We start from the raw sequence: 19,507 nt of genomic DNA, 5'->3' as shown, positions 1-19,507 counted from the left end.
GAATCACTTTAGTATTTTCTATATTCCTGAGAGAAGTTGGCCTGATATATGCTGTCCACTAGTTATAGTGGGCACCTTGCACCAGTCCAAACAACCCCTTATTGATGAAAGGTTAAAGACAACCTTTATTGAAAGCTATCCAAGTGGTACCTATGGAGAGCAGCCTTCAGGCTAAGTCTTGAAGGAATGTAAAGCAGCTTGTTTTACCAGTCTATAATCTCCTGAATGGCTAAATGAAAGGAAACCACACCAGGTATATATATAAAATATATGTATTTATTACTAAACACACCCCTCTAGTCTCTTCATGAGGCTAGAGTCAAAAACACATAAGTTACACTTCAAATAAATAGTAAAGGAGCACGAAATACACGTTAGGCCCTAGGGGCGAGCCAAACCATATACTAAAATAGTGGTATAAGAACCACGACTGAACTAGACACAAGGCCTAGAGCCTGTAGAATCGCTGGGACCCCAAGGAACTACCCAAGGTAGTGACACAGGGGACCCACAAGGGCCGTGTGCAGTGTGAGAACAAAGCTGCGAGCTCCCGTTAGCTTATATGGGGAAAGTCGCAGTTAGATTCTTAAAGATAAAGGACACTTAGAGATGGACTAGGACCAAACCCTCTTGGACTTAGACAGTTCTAGGGTCAACACCCACAGGAGCACCGGAGTACTCGAGTTACCTCACCCAGGGAAGCCGGGTGCATAGGTGTCAAATGGTGTTGGGTCGGGTCGTCGTTTTCAATGGACGCTGGCAAAGAAGTGCTGCTGCCGGGAAGATGCGAAGTGTCTGAAGAAATCCAAGCCTGGATTGGAGATGTGAAGAACCTGAAGGCAGAGGGGACAGAGTCTGGGACACTTGCCAGTGACCAGTGGCACAATAGATGAATGCCCATCGATGGTGGGTGTTTCAGGTGAAGAAGGTGAAGCTTGACTCTTCAGCCACGAGGACCAGTAGGCGTTGAGGACAACCAGGAGCTGGATTTGAGCTGTCCCACAAAGGATGTCGAGTGCTGCAGTGTCGGTGCCCGGATTGGACACAACAAGCCTTGGCAACAGCAACCCACGCAGAAAGGAGAATGCTTTGGTGTGGACCAGCAAGGTTCGAGGGACTCCCCCAGCAAGGAGAAGTGAGGGCACGACTGGAGCAACCAGAGAAGCCCAAAGGAAGTCAGAGTTATCTTCACAGGGACCCACCAGGCGACGGACCAGGGATCGCGAAGGGACCTCAAGAGGAATCACAAAATGGTGGCCCCCGGGTCACTCTGAGTGACTAGGCCAACAATCTTCAGTGGATTTTCTGCTCGGGGTCTGGGCTACAAGTAACCCAATGCACAACCTCAGGAGATCTAGAGAAGCTGATGCACTTCCAAATGTGCACGGTGTCCAGGGGTTCCAGTTCCACGGTACCCATGAGGGCTACGGGTCTCAGCTTTGCTGGGGACTCGGTTCGGCCTCTGGGAAGTCTGGAAATCCACCTCTGGTGTTGCAAAGTCTTCGGCGTCCAGCGGAAGCCTTGGAGATGCAGACCGGACAGATGCTTCTCTGGTGCCTGCCATGCAGAGAGTAACTCCTTTACTCTAAGGGAGAATCTTCAGTCATCTGGCGTTGAACAGATCGTCGAAGTTCCAGGATTCAGCTTCAGAGTTTCGTCCAGGGATATCTAAAGTTCTGGTTACAGAGGTTCCTTCTTTATACCCAAGGAGCGGGTTGGACTAACTCAGGGGATCCACCTATGGGAGGATTTGGAAAGAGGGGTGGCTACACCCATTTCCTTTGCCCAGTTTCGTGCCAGAGCAGGGGCTGGTAGCCCCTGTGACCGGTTTGAACTGGATTATGCAAAGGGACACCAAATGGGCCCCCAGTGCAGACTTCAAAGAACTCTTGGAGTGCTCCCACCCGGCCCCAATACACTGAAGCCTGTCTGGGAGGTGGTTACACCTCCCTGTGACAGGAAACCTATTGTCCAGGCCTCCCCTGCCGGAGTTTCGGTCAGCAGCAGGAGGCCAGACTCGTGTCTGTGGCTGCAGCATCCATTTTGTGATGCCAGGGCTCTTCTAAGTTGGTACCGGGTATACCGGTGCTGTCATGTCTCTCCCTCTAGAAGGGTGGGATCATACTCCCACACCAGTTACTTGGCTGGGGGTATGATTCCAAGGTGTTTGACACCAAACATGACATGTTTCCGTGCAGCCAGTCCAAAGTTAGCATTTACCGTTGGGTTATAATGCACTTAAGAGTGTATGGTCAGGCTGCACCACTGACAACCCCGGAGGATAGATTCCGAAGGCTGCAGAGGAGCTCAGCTCATGCTTGGGCACCCTCTCACATATAACCAAGCACCCTGCCTTCAGGATTGATAAGGCCTGCCATAGGGGTGACTGATAGGTTTCTATGTGCAGTGATAGGTTAGATATAGTGAACCTATATCTCAGTAAGGGGTGCATGCACCACCTTACCCAGGCTGCAGTAACAGACATGTTGTGTCATTTTGGAGGGCTTCCCAGGGGTGGCATAATACATGCTTCAGCCCCTGGTAGGCCTCTGGGGTACCCATGCCCTGGGTACATAGAATACCATATACTAGGGACTTATAAGAGCATCCGAGAATCCAATCTGTGGTGTACCAATTTAGAGAGGAAACAGCTAGGCTGGGGTCCTGAATAGCAGGGCCCCAGCCAGACTAAAGTCGAAAAACAGTGTTACAGCAGCAAAAAGTGGGGGTAACCATAAGATGCAGATCCTACTCTCCTACAATTCCAGTCCATAGAAATTGTCTTCCACAAGCACACGTAGACAATAATATGTTTTTCAAATCTTGTATTTTCAGTGATATGACCACCGAAGGCCCTGATTTCATATTAAAAACATAGCTTTGGACTACCATTTCCCACTGAAAGGCAATATTTCTTTCCATGTGTTCCCATACCTGGCGTGTCACTCAGTTTGGTTTTTACTTTCCCTCCATGTTAAAGAACTGTAGATGTTTCAGCACCCAGGGTAATGTACTGCATAGCTAAATACATATAAGGTCCCAAAAGCGAGACCGATTACATTGCAAATGCTTGTTATACCTAGTGCTAGCTTTGAATTGGAAGAACCTTAGGGACCTTTTCCCCCACAGAAATATCTGGAGTTTCCTGCCTAACTTCCCAGGCTCTACTGGGTCTAAAGTCACAAAAGGCTAGTGTGAAGTTCTTTGTGTGTGTGCTGAGGCAGGGTCTTTGAAGTTCAAGTGGGTCTCTGCTCAGCTCTACCCCTATCCGGCTAAGGTGGCCCATCCTGCCAACACTTAGTCCCTCTATTGTTTGGCTGTCTGAGAGGAATATACAAAGACCAACTACACCTGGTCAGTCATGTGATCAAGGAAACGGGCTACTGACATAAAATGGTAAGAAAAAATGCCAACTTTTTCAAAGATGTAAAAGTGGGAGGTTGGGCCTGTTACTAGCACCCAGACTGGTTCTCTTATAAAGGAATATCAACAATGTCAGTGCCTAGGTGCTCTAGTCAAATTATAATATTTCGCTATAAGAACCACATTTACAATTATAGTTGCCTTGGTGATTTATTTCACACTCATTTTTTAGTTTGAAAACGATTTTAAACATTCATGTCTTTCTTAGAAGGGCAACTTTTTCTCTTTTTTGCATATATACATTTCACAGTGATAATTAAACATACGAAAAAATTAACATTTAATTGAAAAGGCAAAACAATTGTGAAGTAGACCAGTCCTTCAATCTAAGAACAAAGCACATGGCGGAATTTACATTTAAAATTCAATCATGTTATACATCCTGCCAGTGTAAGCTAGTTGGGATTCTGTAGTGCAAGAACAGGCAATTTGCCGTGTTTCCTGACTGTTGCTAGTCTGTTCAGGTAATATCTTCCCACAACCAGCTTGGTCAACACGTTTTGAACCCTTACGTAATTTCTGTGGTTCTCCTCAGTACCGGGACTTGGCCAGTGCATCCTCCTTATTGTACACTACTGGAGCACGTAGTGAGTTCCGTTTATAGTGGTTTCTTCAAAAGTGCAACTATTCTGTACATGTTGAAGCAGGTTTCTGCTCTTTATGGTAGTCTGTAAACTGCAGCCTTCAAACAAACTTGAATCATTCCTAACCTCAGGCAGACTGGCGTGTCTTATGAAGTGAAACACATCGATTTCTTCCCGTGGTGTAACTTCTGTGGTATTTCAGAACAATGTGTCTTTCAGAATGAAGCATGTTCAAAATTGTGACCTAAAATCCGATTTTACAATTAAAGAGGATTTTAAATATACATCTTTTAGACGCCAAACATGATATTTCCACTTGCTCCCAAGCAAAAGTTATTATTTATTAAATGTAATAACGTAACACATGTTATTCTAAGGGAGAGGTAGGCCTCACAGTAGTGAAAAATTAATTTGTGAGTTTTTTAGTACCAGGACATGTAAAACTTAAAAATTAATGTCCAACTTTTTAAATACATTGCATTGTTTAGGGCCTACCCTGGGCTGACTTATATGTATTAAAAATTGTGTTTTGGGCTTCGCAAAGGAGTTCTCTTCAAGAGGATCCTCATCAAAGCCATACACACTGAATATTCCCGCCCACGCACAGGTACCCCGGAACATATATAAAATTATATATGAAAACATAAATATACAGCTATATATATTTATTTATATTATTTTTTCACAAACCAGTGCAGCCTCCAAGAAAAAACAAAGGCTCTGGAAATCTGCTTTTGCAACAATAGATTGGAGAAAACAGAAAACAGAAGGCCAAGAAGACAATTGAACTCTCTTTAATGGACAGAAGAAAGTTGTCCTGCAAAACTGCAGGCATTGTTATCCTATAGGCTGCATTGAAAACTCAACAGCATAAAAAATGAAAGCAATTGCAAGCATAAACTGGCACCATGCCTTTAAGGCAGCCATGACCCCATGACTCAGGGGTGACAGTTAGGTCAGTTGTTTTTTCCAGCTCCTTCAGTCAGGACCCTGGAAGTCTGTTGAAGTAAGGAGTTACCTTTTTTCTGGCACAAAATTCCCTTTTTCTGTCAGACCATGCCTTCTCTTTTTGATTCTTGCCCCTCCTGTGGCAAAAGAAGGCAAAAACAGATTCCCATTCGGTTTGTTTCCTCCGCCTTCCTGAGTGTCATAATCCTAAAACCTGCCAACACTGCAAGAATCTTTCAAGACACACTCTCAAGGAGAGAGAAAGAATCCGGCTTTATGGCCTTTCAGAGAAGAAGAAATCCACAGAGGCAGATCTCCAGTGAGGCACAAGAAGAAGAGACCCAGGTCGACTTTCAACAGTAAGGTCCCGGACTGTTCTTCGGCGTAGGGCTTGGCTTCGAAAATGCCTCCAACAACAAAGAAATCGCCTGTGAGAGTCTCTCCGTTGACGAGACAGCTGGCAAGCTCAACGTCGAGGAGTCGATCTCAATTGGCACCAACTCATCGCCCAAAGTCAAAGCATCGCTCTCTGTTGTCGCAGCCATTACGGTGTTCAACGTCGAGGTGAAACCCTCCATTGCCGTCAAGTTGAGGCCCAACAGTGAATATTGAACGATCCGTTTTCAGGAAATTCCCTCTTTGGCTTGCATACGGACAAAGAGATGGCCAGAATGAGCACCGCAACATGGCCACTTCAAATATGAGGTAGGGTATAATTTTTGAGAATGTATACAGCATCAGCCACTTGGTTTATTAAGGACAGTGGAAATGTTACTTAAATCCCCACTGTGGTTGGCTTTCGAGCCTCACATTCAAGTCAAACGCACATGCTTTTCTCATGAAGCTCCTACCTTTCTGCAAGCCTCGGATCTCCAGAGACTGCATGTGCCCCGTAAGTAGCAAGCTCCCCACCAGTCATAATATCTCTATTTTCTAAAATCTTACTCTGCCTATCAAGTTTGTTTGCTTGCCTCCGTAAGGCTCCCTCAGACGTTCTTCAGCACTTTCTGGTTTGAGAATAGTGTTGAGAACATTTTTGTTTGAACATTCTGTGCTTTAGGTTAGGATTCCTGGTTCTTGCTTGGCATTCTTTCTTTTCGTTTTGATGAAAATTGCATATTGTATTTTATTTCTTTTAATCAATTCTGATTCTGCAATTTTATATTTTGGTGTAATGACCAGGTTGCTATGCATATTGTTCAGTGCACTGTTAGGTGCTTAAAAAAGAGCAGTCAGTGTTTACCTTATCGTGGGCCGTTCTACTGTACTCCACTGTATGTGCGCGACATAACATCTGAAACTCTAAGCATCACAGCTTTTGGAACACTCTTGAGCCCTTCCATTTTTACCAAAGCCTGGATGAGGGACTCTTCAATGCATCCCCTGTACCAGTGCACTGATACACTGGCCACTGTCTCTGAATTGGCCTCTCTGCGGTGCTGTTTTTGGATTTCCTCTGTTCTTGTTTATCATAAGAAGTGTAAGAAGTACAGCCATAATGTACGGGGTCTCTAAAGATTGTATCCTCCCATATAGGAATCTAAAGATATTGCATGAACAATCCGGACCTAAGAATCTGGGCCTATAGTTAGAAAGTGCTTTACAGATGGGAAACAATTTCCACTCTCTAGATTGTGTTTCTCTTATAGAAAAGAAAAACCCTCACCACCAACCTTGGTGCAGGCTTCATCAAGGGTTGCTCTTTATCCGGACCTCATATCCGGCGGCACGGATGGGCTCCAAAGTTATAATAAGAGCTCTTGGCTGTGGGTTTACTCCCTGTTTTTTTAAAGAAACACAATCTAGAGATCTGCTGCCGTTCTTCGTAACAAGCGGTCTACTACATTCTGTGATGTGGAAGATGACAGCTTCAAAATTACACTATTTTAAATTCATTACTCTGCCAAAATTGATCGTTCATTTTGTATCAACCTCTAAAGGATTAAAGAAAGGGTACACCTAAAGCCCCACCCTCCCAGAACTGTGCATCAGAGCCTCTGTACACTTTGCTCTCTTCTGGGCTGCCACCGTGTTGAGATTTGTTCCTCCAGATCCAATGTTGAGTGGCTTGTTTACTTGCTTCAGGGCGGCGTGGGAGGCTTGGAAGGCGAGGTGGCCCTCACTGCATTTGTGACCATCGCTCTACACCACACGATGGACGTCCACATAGGACCAGACAAGAGCAAAGTGGTAGGCACCATCGCACTCTCTTTTAGCCTGGCTAACTACTCCCTCTGCCCAACCTATGCTGTGCTCTCACTGTTTTGCCTGTGCTTGTTTCTCGGTCTAGCTCCTAGGTGTGACATCTTTCATTGTCTGTATTTTACTCCACTCTCTATCTTCCTAGTAATGTTAAGACGCTAACATTTTCCATTGTCTAACAGCGAGGCCCTGCCTGAGAGGTGGGTCCATGAGGCGGCCAAGATGGCTGCTGAGGTGGTCACTGATAGGCTGATGTGGTTCAAGTACAGCAGGGCACCTGTAGATTGGCTGTGCGGATCGCTAGCTTGAGCATGAGATGATTGGTTAATTGACGCTGCCACCTGGCAAGCACATCATTTGCAAGAGTGCCATGCATTGTGTACAGGACTAGACATGTCCACATGACATGACCGCGTTCAGGTCTACCAGCCAAGTTGCTACCAGATCACTGCAGTCTGGGTCCACACAATTAGATATCCCAGGGTTCTCCTGACTTTGAGGGTCTCTGATGTTTGCTTGCCTCTCTTTAACCTCTCAGAAATGAAAACATTGTGTAATTTCACAACAAAGAGCAAGGCCTGAACCTCGAAGAATCTCGAGAAACTCCAAACAGGGAAAGACCCCAACCTTCTCCAGCAGGTGCAGAGGGCAGTGGAGAAGCAGGGCAGGTGTTCAGGTTTTGATCCACACTAGGAGAGACAGTACCAGAGTGAGTGATTCCCAAGATAAATATTAGTGACTCATAACACAAAAATGTCAAGCCTGCCGCCTAATGACCTGTGACATCAAACACAGTTGTCATCCCCTATTAGGGTTCAAACCATCCTCAACTCATTGGTCTCTCCCAGTTCAGACGCTTACGTTGTTCTGGACTTCAGGGGTGGCATTTAGAGGAGAATGGAAGCGGACCTGAGAGGTTGGTCTCTGTACTGGTTGAAATAGGCCCTTTAATTGCATATAAACCTGCAGTACATGGGGTTGGATATATAGAAAAAAGTATCAATATACACGGAAATGTCAGGATAACAGCAGCACTTATCATATATGTCCCCAAATAATAACAAAATACAGAGCTGTGGTGGACCAGGGAAGAGAAAGTCATGGGGATGAAGCTGTGAAGCAGTTTTGCCACCAGACCAGGGAGGAGAAGCATGACTGGGAAAAACCTCTGACCAGGAGACAGCCAGAAGTGTCAATAGCTGTAGGAGAGTTACATATATTCAATTAGACTGTGCTTTGGGGCTTATATTTGTGTGCGCTCCTTCATAACACGAAGCTCCGCCTTCTCTTCTACCCTCTTCTGTAAGCATGGATACTTAAAGCGAGCAGTGGCGCCAAGTGCATGATGCTTATGCCGCAGAAACGGACGGACACTGAGCTGACATTTCTCCAACCCCGCTCGCCCTTCAAACAAATTATTTGACATGTGACCGACACTTTCCAAGCCCTACCAGTTTTGGAGAGTTACCAGCCTGCTGTAGAGTTTCTCATATTCCCTAAAGGCGAGACCATCATTGCTCCATCTCCTAGATTGTCCATCAGACCCTTTCACACCCCTGAGCCACTTATGTAGCTGTAGCCCCCGAAGGAACTACCCATTCCCCTCCTCGGATGTTTTCAAGTTTTAAACTGATCATTGGAAACCAATGCGCACTGATGGCAGAAGGGGCAGGAACTTGACGATGGCATTCATTGTGGCCCAAACAAACCTTCACCTGAAGTCCTAGATGTTTCCCCCGTGCGCTACAATCACCACGGAGCGGCCGGCGTGTCTCTGTGGTGGATGAACAGTAGGAATTCATTTCAGCCTGGTGTGGATGCTCTTCTTTGGAAGGCTTGATTTTTGGTCTTTACTTTGCAGAAGTGAGATGTCAGTCACATTGCTTTGGGTTTTCTTCTATCTATGGCTGCAGTTCTTGAATTTGTGTCCTAAGTTCAGTAGGCTGCCTCTGTAGAGCTGTGTCTGATACAGAGGAGTTTGAGGGTTATCTTGAGTGTCTGCGACAGCAAGTACTTGGCTTGGTTTGTTAGTGTTGCGACAACTGAAAAGCAGCAGCCACACATCTTGCTGCCGTGTGTTTAGTCCTTTCTAGAGTATTGGATTGGCCACAATCAGAGTGGGCTTAATCACCTTCTGACCCAGGATACTTTAACGAGTGCCCACAATGGTCAAAGTGGAATGACATTTGTGGCTTCGAGCAGGAGGGTGAGTTGTTACATTGTTAAATTCAGAGATGCCGAGGGCGAAGCCAGATGAACATCATCGTGAGTACTAGCGGAAGAACCACAGTATTTTACGAGTGATTTCAGAGTGCATCCTTGGTAATTAATTATTTGACCTTTGCCAGACTAAATTTGAGGAAGTTTATTGTTACTTAGTATCTTTTAGTGTGATATGTCTGGAGGTTGTTCTTTTTGTATGACTGATGGCGGACATTGATGTTGTGCGCGCGAATAGGGGCCCTGATGGATCCCTGTGTAGACGGAACTGGACCCCCAGTAGCACTGCCAGGGCAGCTGCTGATCCCACAGCAGCCTGATCTGCTATGATGTGTGCAATGAAGGTGCAGCACTGAAGCTGCCTTTTCTCCATTAGCTTTTTCTCTTATCTAATTCTCTTCCTCTGGAAATGGATCTTTGATTATGTTTTTCCATCCTACATCCGATACAACTCATCCAGTTTCTTCTGTACTATGCGTACGAGTATGGGTGCTTCGCAACCGTACACTATGCCCCACTCTTCTTTCCATCCTCTGCAGAGGCTGAGCATTGAGAGGGTGGCCCAGTACCTCCAGCAGAAGCTGCCCAGCTTGCAGCATCCTTACACCGTCGCCATCTCGGCCTACGCCCTGACTCTGGTGTCAGACAGCGATAGCGCCAAGAAGGAGGCCCACAGCTACCTGATGGACTTCGCCACAAAGACCAAGGGTGAGTAGCCCACTGCCACCAATGTGGTGAGTAGATAAGGGGAGACTGAATGAGAGAGTGGCCACATTGCACACACCATTTGCTTCCTACAAATGACTAAGACCTAAGAATAGAAACACTCAACCAAAGAACACCCAAGGACAATAATAGTAATTGCATAATGTTTTAATATAACATTCCATATTTGTATACATTTATAGATACAAGCGTAATGATGGCAGTATATTGAGAAATAGAAGTTTTTAGTCTTCTATAAATACACAAAATGTACAAGTTCATTTACAGAGTCACATTATCAATAGTAGACAGCAAAGGTTCTACTGTCGAAACGTGAGCTGACCGCGCAGTGCTCGTGTGTTTTAATAGTTCAAATGAGACAAAGATACACAGCAAAGGTTCTGTATGTGGTGCTTAGTGTTGCGACTGTACAAGATGTTCACACCTGCCTGTTCGAATAGGAGTTATTCCACTGGGCTCAATCTAAAACCGTCATTTGTCGGTGATGTACGTGTTCGGCCCTGGTAGATGGTTTGGGGAGTCTTCATCAGGACAAAGGTACAGACCACTTTGAGCAACAGCCGGTGGTAGAAAGAGGAAGAACAGTCTAAACAGTGTCCAGGGGCAGCCTGTGGTTTGTCTGATAAGCAGTCAGAAAGCACTTACCTATTCAAACCTACAAGAAATCCAGCTTCATCTGCAAACATCAGACACCAATGACAGGCAAAGTAGAAAGCAGTCAGTGTCATGTATGCAGCCTCACAGGGAACTGGCTTACTGGAACATAGTCTTTCCTGCAATGAGCTGAAGGGCATGGAAATTGAAGGAGTCCATCAATCGCAGGAACATTTTAACCAAAAAAATTAAAATGTTCAAAGGTTCTTTGGTGATCTACACAGACAGACTTACACAATGAATGAGAAAACTGGGGAAAGAAAACAGAGAGAGATCACTCCTCGCCCTCGCGGAGGGAAAGGAGCACCCACCCGGAACTCTCTGAGGGGAGAGAATCTTTTCTGACCGCCTTCCATTGATAAACTGAAAATGTTTATTGAAAACATCAAGTTGTAGTCAGGCATATTTGCCTTACTTGAAACAGTATCTGTCCCTGTCAGTGATGCACCTGGTACATATATAGTTTTTGGGGTAAAATGACAGCTTGTCTTCCAAACTGTGGGTGGGGATGTTCTGTATCATAGAATGTGTGTAAACTAAGTTAAACACTATTTCATGATATTGAGAAAACATATCTGAAGGGATTTTGTTCCATGAGTCTGTTCTCTGGGGAGAAGAATGACTATGTCAAGCTTATGTAATAACGAAAGTTTAGTCAAAACCATATTGAAACTGACTTATTGTAAGTAGGACGTGTCTTTATATAAAGAGATACGTATGTGTTGAAACAAGCCAACAAAGAACTTTCACCATGTCATTCATAATCATTTAATATTGCTCTCCCAGGGAGCAGAGACAGCATAAGTAATAGGTGTGAAATGTCACTACTTCACGATAGAGGTAGACGGACAGAAAGGGATATTGTGTCCTTATTTGACTGAAAAGGGTTAAGCGTCTGTTCTTGACCGTTGCCTCAGATGTCAATAATAGATGTCTTAGTTCATTGCAATGGAAGATATCGCTGTATAGTGTAAGATGTTAAGATCAGTGTCACCGGTACATGCATGTGTATGAAGGTTTGGGATGGACTGGTCCCATGAGGAGCCGGGTCAGTACGGCTGTGCATAGTCGTGGCCTCTGTCTAGAGTGGCCGAAGACCACTTGGTTTGACAGCTACTGAAAGTGATTGTGGGTGATCTACGCTCTTTGCAAGCGTTCCTGATGTAACGTTTTAAGTTGCCAAAGGTATGCACAGATGCTCTTTGCTTCAGCACAGGATCTAAGCAAGACCTTGCCGTGGGGCGTCACATGGCCATAACAGGTATGAAGCTGCCTGTGTTCCCTGTTGGAGGGGGCCTTGCCGTGCATTTCAGGATAGACCGTCTCCATGACAAGGCGGCCAGTACTAATTTTCCCAAGGTTTGCTCTCAGTCTGGAAACCAATTACTTGTATTTATTTGTGTCATGGTTCTAATCATCATGAATTCCACCCTCACTGAGTCTTGCGAGAGGAGCCAGGGTGATAGAGCCTAGAAAAACCGCCCAGGGACTCTCCTTCCCCACTTTGTAACTCTGGCTTCTGGCTTTCTTCTGCTGCTAGCTCTGCAGTTTTCTTTCACTCACAGACCTTTCCATTGACTCTTAGTCACTGCTCACTTCTCTGTCACTGGCTCTTCGAAAAGTAGCCAAACCATACTTCCATTCACTTGTCTTTTCAGAATGTATTTGTTTGCTGTTCTCTACTTTTCTTGGTCTCTACCGCTCAGTTCCATTTTCTGTCCTCTCATTGTCATATCCCACACTTGCTGTCATTCTCTTCTTGGTTCCATTTTGCCTCAAGATTCAAGTCCACACAGGTAAGGATTCCTCTCAGTGTGGTCCAGGGCCTTCCAGAAGCTTCTGTGGGGCCTGGGTCACAGACGTCATGCGGGGCTCCTCTCTGGTTTTCTGGCAGCACAAGCACCTCGCTCGCTCAGAACAGAAACACTGTCCGGGGAACTATTTGGAGGTTGCCACAGCGAATGGCGCCACATACGAGAGGCGGTCATCACCTGCCTCATTCCGATATATAAACACATTAAGCCTTACAGGCCTTCGAATGTTTGGGGTCAGGGGCAAACAATCCCAGCTGAGACCCCCTTGGGACGGCGACGCATGAAACACTGAAAAGTAACAGCCAAACAGAGTGATGAGGTTAAAAAGAAAACTTTCTTATTTAATATGGTGTGTACAGCAGGAATGTGCAAAGCTTTTATGTGACTAGTTTTGCATGTCAGAGTTATTGACTGCTTTTAGCTCTTGAAGCTTCTTGCTTTCCCTTCGTTAGTGTTAGTTGGCACCAAAAGTGGATATATTGTTCTTATGAATACTGTGAAACTGTATTGTGTGCGTAAGCAAGTTTACATCTTGCTTTGCTTTTCCTTGGAGAAAGTATTTCAGAGAACACTTGAATGCATGCAGAAGCAGTATAAAGCCCTGATTTTCGCAGGAAAGCTTAGCTTGTGTGCAAATGAGTGACCTTTGAATATTGTTTGCAAGAAATTCGGAAATGTTTCAATAAAAAAAAAATTGCAACTTCACTCAACCTTTAGATATAGCCTATGTTGTGATTGGCAGAGGCTCTAGTCAAACAAACTTTATGGCTGTCAGATATTCTAATTCTACAATTGTCAACGGTGTAACTACTGAGAACAAGTTTAGGATGCCTTCGTCATAGGAAGCCTACATCACTGCTAAATCATAGCTGGGACAGATGGGTAGTGAGTCCATTTCTTGACGTGATTATTCATTGAGGGGATTTATTTGTCTTTGGATCTTTCTGTGCGGGCAGCTGTTCACTTCAACTTTTGAATATTGCCAGGTGTCAGACTGGATCCGGAACCTTTTGAGCAGTACCTCTGCGTGCTGGTAGGTGGCACCTTGCAGCTCTTCACTGATGCTGTTCCACTTAGGAAATGATGTGTGGGTTCAATATAGGTGCCACTCCTGCACATTAATATCGGTCCTTTCTTAACGGGCCACCAGACATGGATCCGGAGTTACCGCTCGTCTCTTAGCGATCTATTTACCTCGGAAATATTGCAGTGTGCAAGAGAAAATCTTGCCTCCCAAAACGACATGTTTTAAACCTTGCAAGAAATGTTGCAAGCAAATGTTTTTTCAACCTGACTCCAGGAGTAACCATTCCCCTTGAAGTTAGCCTCGTGGCCTCGGTCACAGGTGTTTCTTGTCCTTCCTCTTTTCTTTTCCCTTGGGGGTCATGAGCAGGGAGTTGGAACGTGTGCTGCCATAGGTCGTTGTTGCTGATTGTGCTTGTCCAGTGGATTTGGCGGATTCTCCTCAGACAGGTGTTGATGAAGGTCTGGGCTTTGTTGGGAGATGGTTACTCTTGTCCTCCAAGTTTCTGCTCCATACAGAAGTACTGATTTATGTTGGTGTTAAAAAGCCCAAACTTGGTTTGCAGCGATAGGTCATTTGAGCTGAATGAAGGCAGCTCTTGCTTTGCCGATTCTCGCCTTGAGGTCGGCATCTGTGCCGCCCTCCTTGTCTATAACCCTGGCCAGGTAGGTGAAGGCCTCAGCCTCTTCCAGTGCTTCACCTGCAAGAGTGACTGCAGTTTGGCTGGCCTTGCTTGTCTTCAGGATCTTGGTTTTTCCCCTGTGGACATTGAGGCCAGGTTGTGCTGATGTCGCTGCCACATTGTTAGTCTTCTCTTGCATCTGTAGATGGGTAGGAGGGAGTCAGGCCAGGTCATCTGCAAAGTCCAGGTCGTCAAGTTGCTTCCAAGGTGTCCACTGGATCCCATTTATTCTCCATGCTGTGGATGTCATAATGATCCAGTCTATGGCCAGTAGGAAGAGAAAAGGCGAGAGCAAACAACCCTGACAGACTCCGGTCTTGGACGTAATTTGGAAGTAGTCAGGGGTCACAGCTGAGACCTCTAGCTTGTGCCCTGCTACTCCTGGCACTTCCTATGCAACCCCCAGCCTTAGAAGAGGTTTTGCCCCCTCTGAGGCCGGGGTTCATAAAGGAAGTGCCAGGAGTAGCAGGGAGCAAGCTAGAGCTCACATCTGCGACCCCTGACTACTCCCAAATGACGTCCATGACTCGGGTCCTCACTTGGAAGGCTTCCATGAGTTGGTCTTGCAGGTCATTCCCTTGTAAGAGTTCTTGATGCTTCTTATGAGTACATCTGGCACACCGCAATGGTGGAGGACGTGCCAAAGGGTCTATCTGGCCACTCTCTCAAGTGACTTCTCCTACTCGACAAATTTGACATAGAGGGGGGAGTTCCATTTTATGGACTGCTCAATGATGATGTGCAGTGTTGCAGTCTGGTCTGTGAAGGATCTATCTTTGCAGAAGCCCGCTTGCTGGTCTCGCAACTGATCGCTGACTTTTTCCTTCATTCTGTTCAAGATGACTCTGTTAAACACTTTGCTTGGGGTTGATAGAGGAGTTATCACACTGCAGTTTGTGCAGTTACTCGGGTCTCCTTTCTTGGATGAGGTATCTCTCTTTCCAGTCTGATGGCACCTTTTCCTCCTCCCTGAACATTCAAGACATGGGGTAGAGCATATCTACTGATATTTCAATGTCTGCATTTAGTACCTCTGCAGGAATGTTGTACGTTTTGCTGCCTTTCAATTTCTCAGATGTTTGATGGCTTGCCGTATTTCTTCCTTGGTTGGTCTACTGCAATCAATTAGCAAGTCCTTGTCAGCTGGCTGAATGTCTAGTGGAGACTGGGACACAAGTTGGTTCAGCAGTTCTTCAAAGTGCTTCACCCATCTACGTTGTTAGCCTTCGTTACACATGATTGTCTTGCCAGCTTTGTCTTTAACAGGTCTTCCAGGCTTGCTGTATGTGGCCGAATCTTTCTTTGTTATGTCGTAGAATTCTTTCAAGGTTCCATGGCTTGCTTCTTCCTGGGCCTGTGGAAAGACCATCGATAAATCTTCACTTGTCTGCTCTTAAGCGTCTCTTTGCTTCCTTGTTGGTTTTGGTGTATTCACCTTGAGCTTTCGCTTTTTCTGCTCTAGTTCGGCTGGCGTTGACTGCAGCTTTCTTTTCCTTTCTTTCTTGAATTTTGCAGAGAGTCTCGGTGGAAATCCATTCTTTCTGCTGGCATTTCTTGGGACCCAGTACCTTCTGGCAGGCTGATATCACTTTTTCTTTGATCTTCTCTGACAGATTTTCTTTCGGATCTCTCTCGTCCTCTAGTTATTGAAGGACATGAAACTTGTTACTAAAGGTGACTGAGTATTCACTCCATTTCTGTGCATTTTTGAAGACGGTGGTGTCATATCTCTGATGTTGGTTTGTCGGTTCCATCCATGCTTTCTTCAGCTTTAGCTTTAGCCTAGCCATGACAAGGTGATGGTCTGATGCCACATCTGCTCCTCTCATCACTCTCACATTCTGCAGGGACCTCCAAGTCCAAGGTTCGGTCTCATTCCTGTTCCAGATGTCTCAAGGGTCGATACTGAGGTTGATTATCATCGTGCTCTAAATCTTTGTGTAAGTTGAAGCAAAAACTAAAAGGGACTTGGCCCGTTCCTGCCACTCTCGTACTCCTAAGACAGTGCAAGGACATTACCATGCCTCTCGATCTTATTCCTGAAGTTAGTAAAAATCTAAGCCCATCTCGCAACATGTTCGTGCACAAGTTAAGTTTCTGGGGCCGTCTGCAACACCTAGGCAGATCCAAGAGCTCCACAAGGTCATGCTGAGAGTCCTTTCTCACTCCCTTTAGCAGGCCTGCGGGCACGAAGGAGCCGGGAGTCACTCCATCTGGGATACCACGGGCGGGTTTGCCCTCTTCACTAGTTTGACCCTTTGTATCACTGGATGTCTTCCGGCCCCTGTACCAACTCTACCTCTGGCTCCAGGATCCATGCCAAGTCCCAGAGCATCAACACCGATGCCGACTCCACCGATACCAGAGGGAAAAGTGCCCGTTGTGCCCTCCAACTCGGAGTCGGTGTCTATCCACCCTTGAACATGGCTGTTCTGTTTCCCTCGAACTACAGCCATTTCTATGTGATCCGCGTGATGTACCACCTCCACAAGTCAGATCTCATACACTACAATCCTTGTTTGGGAATAATTCCAATAATGACTAAGATGCAAGAGATACAAATACCGTACCCCACCACATAATAAAACTGGTATGGTGACCTCAGAAAATGATATGATGACCTGATCTTGACACCTCTCCTAATTCTGGCTTTTTCTCACCCTCAAGACCTGCCACTGGAGAAAGTGCTCCCTTTGCAATGGTCATCTGAAGGGCGGCAAAGTTATCGACCTCCAGCTCCTCCACCTTAGATGTCAAAACAACTGCTCTCACCAAAAGTTCTCCAGCTGGAGAAAACCACTCCTGAGCCCCTGTTACCTTTCAATGAGGCACTCACTGATGCACTTCTAAGGACCTGGGCCAAACCGTGCTATGGACCCCCAGTCAATCACCAAGGTGCGAGTTGCCACTGACCTCCCCGGCGACTCCTTCTCCTATTTCTTTCAGCATCCCTCCCCTCAGAGTTTGGTGGTGCAAGCTTCCACTAGTTGGACAAATCCAAATGCTTTCTAGACTACTCCTCTGGATAGGGAGCCCAAAAGAGTGGAGGCCTTTGGGAGGGGGGTATTTTCTGCCACTAGCTTGGTTTTCAGGTCTGTCAATGAGAGTTGCCTGCTGGACCACTATTCTCACATTCCCTTCTACATCATCCTCATCAATAGTCATAAGCACTAAATAGTCTCACCCACGCGCTGGGACCATGGAGCACTTATAAACGACATGTCTGCTTATATATACAACAATCTAAAAATTATTTACACTCAAAACAATTGCAGCCTATAAACAGGCAAAAAGTCCAAAATGTATTTTCATTTGAAAAAGAAAAGCATTTGCTATCATAAATGTCACCATATAATAAAGGTGAACATATCACACATTTCACAAGCTTTATTTAAAAGGAAAACAAATGAAGGACAGAATTACCTAATAGGCTGCAAGCAGTACATTCAGCTACTACAACTGGCACTGTCCATTTAAGAACCTCACAGTACCCTAAGTATTTCATAATGTCCCACACGTGACAGTTACGTCAGCTCATTTTTCTGGCACCTGGAAACAGTATCCTGGGGGAATGAGCTCTGATGTGTTTGGCAAATATCCAAAGAAAAGATTTATTACAACTTGTTTTCAGATTTTTACTCGAAGTCCTTTTAGGACTGGAGTAATTTAACACCTTTTTTCTGACTGAAAGTGGAGATTCTTCTGTCAGGGTGCCTTCACTTTTCTGAAGTGCGTATCCTGTGGGAAGAAGGTGGCTCAAACATATCCACTCAGGGTCTGTATCCACTGCCTTCCAGAAGATCACCATTCTAATGCTAGCAGACACTGTAAAAATCTCTTCAGAAGAACAATGAGAAAAAGGCAAAAAATCAGACTGCATGAACTACAGGATCAACAGCAAGAAAAACATTAGGAGAAGACTGCTGCTTCCTCAAGAAGCCATGGTGAAGGTCAGTCTACCATCGGAGCTTTTTCCTCCCACTTCAAGGACTCCCCTAGAGGCAGATCCACAGAGAGAAGGCATCAAGGGAGAGATATTGTTCCTGATCTACGTTGAGGAGTATGATGTTGAGGACCACAACATCGGGGAACCTATCTACCTGTTCGCGGTTGACAGGTACTCCATCGAAGTCAACATCACACAGTCGATCGATGTCAAGGCAAGTGTCGACGTCAAGAATCCCTCTGTCAATGGCAAGACTACTACCATCGGAGTCGAGTACACCTCTGTCGTCGGCAACATCAAGGTCGACGTCAAGGCACCCACCGTCGAAGTCAAAAACACTGCCGTCAACGACAAGCCAACTCCTGCCAACATCAACACTTCCTCTGTCGAGGACACCACCAAGCTTGAAGTCGAAGCAGCCACCGTCAAAATCAAATGACACCACCAGCGGTAGTAAAGTATCTTCCATCTACGTTGAGTCCTCCTTTGTTGGCGTTGAAGACTTCACTGTCGCATTAGTCTCGTTCAAGACCAACCTCTTTGACGACAAGGTCTAACTCTCCATCCTGGATCTCCATCAATCCACCTGTCACCAAGATGGTTGCAAAGCTTAAGTAAGCAGAGAAGTGGTACTCCTGGTTCAGATTTTTTCTGCACCTATTCACCCTCACGTAACACCCTGGAGACAGTCCGATCTATCTCGTTGTCTCCTGGTCCAGTCTCATCTACAAGACTATTTTGAGAAACTACTTCTGCTCCATCTCCAGCTAGACAGATATCCCCTTCAAGGACATAGAGATCACTGAGGAGAAGGCATCAAACTTGCTTTAGATCTAGAATTAGATCTAGAAGACAATCTACTGCAAGGTCTGCCTCATCTCATTCAAGATGATCAGGTAGAAGATCGGCATTTTCTCATTCTATGCCAGAATCTCCAACTCTCTAAGTCGGAATCTCCCAACAACTCCAACACAGACTTCAGACCATTCAGAACACCGCTGCAAGACTTATGCTGGACCTCACACTCCACGCCCACATCACACCGCACTTCAGAACGCTTCACTGGCTCCCCATTCACAAGAGCAGCCAATTCAAACTTCTCACGTACACATACAAACCCCTACACAACACAGGACCAGAATGCCTAAACAGATGCATACACTTTCACAAACCCAACAGACAGCTATACTCTGTCTCACTCTCACTCGCACACATACCCCGCATTTGCTAAAGCAAAACTGGAGATTGCTCATTCTCCTGCATCGCACCCAAGACATGGAATGA

The 19,507-nt window shown here is 45.6% G+C and overlaps 1 protein-coding gene across 1 annotated transcript in view; it reads left to right on the top strand.

Annotated features, from left to right (window-relative positions):
• Window positions 1-19,507, top strand: part of LOC146870299 (complement C4-B-like) — a 332,560-nt gene that overhangs the window by 198,040 nt on the left and 115,013 nt on the right. The window contains exons 23-24 of the mRNA XM_085642540.1: window positions 7,041-7,145; window positions 9,917-10,085. Coding sequence (XP_085498666.1) covers window positions 7,041-7,145; window positions 9,917-10,085 — 274 coding nt within the window. The remainder of the gene's footprint in view (window positions 1-7,040; window positions 7,146-9,916; window positions 10,086-19,507) is intronic.

Source organism: Triturus cristatus, chromosome 1_1 (assembly GCF_964204655.1).
Source record: "Triturus cristatus chromosome 1_1, aTriCri1.1, whole genome shotgun sequence".
NCBI lineage: Eukaryota > Metazoa > Chordata > Amphibia > Caudata > Salamandridae > Triturus > Triturus cristatus.
Note: the sequence above shows the minus strand (reverse complement) of the source record. Positions and strands in the feature narration are given on the sequence as shown.